This window comes from Nelumbo lutea, chromosome 2 (assembly GCF_056320005.1).
Source record: "Nelumbo lutea isolate HS-2025 chromosome 2, American lotus-T2T, whole genome shotgun sequence".
In the NCBI taxonomy this organism is placed as follows: Eukaryota; Viridiplantae; Streptophyta; class Magnoliopsida; order Proteales; family Nelumbonaceae; genus Nelumbo; species Nelumbo lutea.
Genome location: NC_142685.1, coordinates 39,667,964 through 39,672,803, shown reverse-complemented (window position 1 = coordinate 39,672,803; position 4,840 = coordinate 39,667,964). Strand labels below are relative to the sequence as shown.

At 35.6% G+C, this 4,840-nt stretch overlaps 1 protein-coding gene across 1 annotated transcript; it reads left to right on the top strand.

Moving 5' to 3' along the window:
- Positions 1-846: 846 nt before the first annotated feature.
- On the top strand, positions 847-4,155 carry LOC148870016 (small ribosomal subunit protein eS6-like). Its single transcript, XM_088968508.1, has 6 exons — positions 847-1,111; positions 1,201-1,265; positions 2,858-2,915; positions 2,998-3,106; positions 3,277-3,549; positions 3,691-4,155. The coding sequence occupies exons 1-6, from the start codon at positions 1,106-1,108 to the stop codon at positions 3,927-3,929; spliced, it is 750 nt and encodes a 249-aa protein (XP_088824634.1). The 5' UTR covers positions 847-1,105; the 3' UTR covers positions 3,930-4,155.
- The last annotated feature ends 685 nt before the right edge of the window (positions 4,156-4,840 follow it).

The window sequence follows — 4,840 nt, the reverse complement described above, 5'->3', positions numbered from 1 at the left end:
AATGCGTAACTCCAAGTGGTTGTAAGGCGTGAGAAGTGAATCCATTTCCCCTAATGGAACCGAACCGTGTTCACCATGGCCCTATATTAATTTTTTTATTTGGGTTTTACTATTATATCAAAAAGATATGATATCCGAAAAACTTTTGACCAATCAATTGGAATTATAAATGTGGTAGCCTATCAAGTGTTATTTATAAAAGGGTAAAATATAAAAACCACCCTTAAAGTTTCTGACAATCATAAAAACCTCCCCTATAGTTTCATTTTAATAAATTCCTCCCTTGAACTTTTGAAAAACTCGACAAAAACCTCTCTTTCGTCACCTTTTGGATAGAAAATGCTAAACTAATGCATCAGTTTTTTTCCAAATACCTATTCTATCCTTTGACAAATTATTTTACATACAAAATTACTGAAATAACCCTCTTTTAACTTGAGGAAAACATCCTCTAACAGTTCATCTTCTAAAATTTTTGTTAAATTAAAATATGGTTATTTCAGTAATTTTGCTTGCATGTAAAATGGTTGTAAAAGGGTAAAATGGGTATTTGGAAAAAATCGATGTCACTAAACTAGAATAGAGGTTTTTGTTGAGTTTTTCAAAAGTTCAAGGGAGGTATTTATTAAAATGAAACTATTATGATTGTAAAAAAATTTAGGAGAGATTTTTGTATTTTACCCTTATCAAAATTCATAAATGGATTTTGCTCGGTGAAAACTCTTCGGTTACCATGTACCCATTTCCCGTATAATAGATAGATTTTCCCTTTTTTATTTGTACTCTTTTTTATCCTAATATCAGATATTCTTCTTTTGGCTACACTAGCCACTCACTAAACTGTATGAACGGCTAAGATTTTAGGATAATGTGCTCAACGTACAGGGCTTTCGTTTCGTCTTTAACGTTTTCCGGAAAACACAGACAAAGCTTCGGCTACCACATGACGGTATAAAATAAGGGAAATTATAAATGCTTAAAGTGGGAGTCTTTAGGAAAACCCTAAAGTCTTTGCGGGAACCCTGAACCCCAAGGAGCTTTTCCCTCTATCTTCTTTGTTTCGTCACCTCGCCGCTGCGGAAGCGACACTCGATCTCGATCGAAAATGAAGGTTCGTTCTGAAAATCTCAATGTGGAATTTCTGTTCCGAACCCTAACCTAGCACGCCTGTTCTTATTCTAATCATCTTCGTTTATGCAGTTCAACATCGCAAATCCTACTACAGGATGCCAGAAAAAGCTTGAAATCGACGATGACCAGAAACTGTGAGTGCCAATGCCTTTCCCATGCTATATACTTTTTCTCTTTGTCTGATTCCGATATTAGTGGCTAGTTGTTATCTCAATAGTTCTAATGATCTGATTTTAGGGCAATTTTAGTTTTGTGGCTTTGCGACTATAGTTTATAGAAAACTTTGATGCCTCAACCTGTTCTTCAAAGTTTTTTTTTTTTTTTTTTTTTTTTGTTTTTTAGCGATAGCAACCGGAAAATTTTCATTTTCTTGCTGGGAATTTTTGCTTAGCTTCATTTATAAAAAAAAAAAAATTGCTTAGGTTCTGAATTTGACCGTGTGGTTCTAGTGGATCTAGGAAAAGCTTAGGCTCAGTTTTGAAGGAGTATAAATACAAATATGTTGAGTGCAAATACATACAAAATACAGGGTTTTGCGCTCTACATATTTGTATTTGTACTCCTTCCGGATTGAGCCTTAGGTTGTGTTTGGTTGCAATGCAAATAAATTTGCAGTGATGCAAAACCATGGTAGTGCAAATGATTTGAGTGTAAATTCTGACCTATTTTTGTTTCATGTTTTAGCTTATTTTGTTTGATTGCAGTAAAAATGAAGTAAATTAAGACATGAAGCAGAATAAAGTAAAATCCAGAACAAAATTGAACAAGAATTTGCATTTCTTACATTTGCACTCGCATGCATTTGTACTAGTGCAAATAAGTTTGCACTGCAACCCAACACAGCCTTATGCTCAAATCTTTAGTACGAAAGAGGGGTTCCTATCTAAGACAATACCATCTTGTTCCATAAATAAGCTCTAGGATGTTTTCCCCTTCTTCAGGGGCATCTCCATGTCCTCATCGATGAGTATTATTCCTTAACCTCTTGGTTTTCAGCATATTTGTCAAGGCATTGCCTGGGCGAGTAGGTGACTAAGCACCCACCGTAGGTGACAAAAATGCCAAGGTGGGCGCTTATAATATCATTTGTATTGCTGCATCTTACTAATATGTGTGTGAATACATTCTATTATATACTATGTTTTACCATTGAAAATTTAAAAGATCAAAAGGTTTTGAGGAGAGAAAAATAAAGAATTTAAGTATAGAGAGTTTTTTTTCCTTTCGTTCTCTTCAATTAATCAAAACAGCAATTGCATCCCTTTTCTTCTATTTCCATCCATCTTGAAATTTCATCACATAAAGTTAATAACCTTTTTTTAGCATATAAACTAATATAATCCCTTTGCTCTACATCCCTGTTGAGACAGTAATTCTAAATTGAATGATCTTAAGTCTATCAATTATGAATTCTTTTTATTGTTCTATAAATGTATTAGCAAGTCCTTTACTGCATTTTTTGTTGTAGGTTTTATAATTCCCTAGTAAAGCTTATACACTCTAAGCAGGGGGTGTTTATTACCATTGCTTTGGTATCTTGGAGGATGCCAAATCTGTGTATTGGGAACACTTTAATGGTTTTTGGTTCTAATACTTGACAAAAGACACAAGGTCATTGCCATTTTCAGGAAATTTATTACCATAATTTTTCCAAGAACTAACTTTCAGTTTTACATGTGTTCTTGTGTCCATGATTTCTTACTCTTCCTGATTTGTTATATTGCAGTCGAGCATTTTTTGACAAGCGGATCTCACAAGAGGTCAGTGGAGATGCTCTAGGCGAGGTATGTTTGCAACTTCTCCAAACGTGTTAGTTTCTTTCAAATAGGGATATCCTATTAATTGTAATCTTGGTAAAACTTGCAGGAGTTTAAAGGATATGTTTTCAAGATTATGGGAGGCTGTGACAAGCAAGGTTTTCCCATGAAGCAGGGAGTACTGACCCCTGGCCGTGTTCGTCTCTTGCTACATAGAGGTTGGTGGAAAGGGGACCCTTCTGCTTTAAAAATATCCATCCTAAATAATATTTGTAGAAAGTTGTTTAGGTCAACTATCTTGTTATTGGATCTGTAACTCTACCTTTTTAACAGCATCAAGTGGTACAGGTTACTGAATTAATCTTTTCTTCTCCCTTTTCTTTGTTAGGAACACCTTGCTTCCGTGGATATGGCAGGCGAAATGGAGAGCGAAGGAGGAAGTCAGTGCGTGGATGCATTGTCAGCCCAGATCTCTCGGTTTTGAACTTGGTGATTGTGAAAAAGGGTGAGAATGATCTTCCAGGATTGACTGACACAGAGAAACCAAGAATGAGAGGTCCAAAGAGGGCATCAAAGATTCGGAAGCTCTTCAATCTCTCCAAACAGGATGATGTTCGCAAGTATGTGAATACATACCGCCGAACCTTCACAACCAAATCTGGTAGGCTATCTAATTACTTATTGAAGCCTTATCTTTAAGATAATTGGTATAGTTGCAATTGGTTATCTTTAAGCTAATCTGTTGGAAAATCTTAGTTGCAACAATCTGATTTAATGAATTGGTATATTTCCTGGCCCACAGGGAAAAAGTGCAGTAAGGCTCCAAAGATACAGAGACTGGTGACTCCATTGACCCTACAAAGAAAGAGATCAAGGATTGCCGAGAAGAAGAAGAGAATTGCAAAGGCCAAGGCGGAAGCTGCAGAATATCAAAAGCTACTTGCCAGTAGGTTGAAGGAGCAGAGGGAACGCCGTAGTGAGAGCTTAGCAAAGAAAAGATCAAGACTCTCTACTGCTTCTAAGCCATCAATTGCAGCCTAGGTTCATGATTAAGTTTTGGATTTCTCATGTCCGAGGTAAATTTGTCCATGTTCCTTTTTGGAAGTTGTGGTATTGTCTTTTGGTAAAACACCCGAGACTTTTGTTCAATGATTTTAGAGGTTTTGTTTATTTACTTTCCTAGTTTTAGCAGATTGCTACTATGAGAAAGTTCAAATTATAGCCGAATCGATTTATATTAGGAAATTTTCATATTCTGGCCTAAAAATATTCAAATTTCATTGCAAAGTCCCTGAACTGGATATGAGTTGCCGGGGGCCTTGCCCCTTTTAGAGGCCCGATTTCTTTTTCATTATATAAATATAAACCGAATTTCTTGAGTTCAACAAACCTTTTGCTTGGCCCTTGAAAAGTAATTCAGATTGGGTGATTCTTTCGTCTTATGAATCTCTCTGAATTTTGAATTCATTTTCTTTTTCCTCAAAAGAATGCGTCTAGACCGTAGTGACTAGTCCCACAAACTCGTTGTCTATCCCCATCTTTGGTGGCTTTTGGAACTTTGAGGTCTAATTAGAACTTGTTTGGGACTAGAATGATTATATTTTCAAGAAAACATGTTGGAGTTGTTGATCACTATGGGAGATTGTGAGCTAGTTTCTTCTATGATGTGGTTAAGATATGATACCCTATAAAGATATGATACCACTATTGTTTATGGAAATTCGACTTGACTGGCCAGTCGTACCAGTTGAATTGTGACTTTAGGCTTTGGCCGGTTTGGTTATATCCCAAGATTCGTATTTACTATAAATTCAGGGAAAACTGGTTGATTAATCAGTTTAATTTAAAAAAAAAAATGGTAAATCGGTCTTATTTTCAAGTTCAAATTATTAAACCAATGATCTCTTATATTCATGTATTAATTAGTTATCGTTAGTCCACTTTATTTGTTT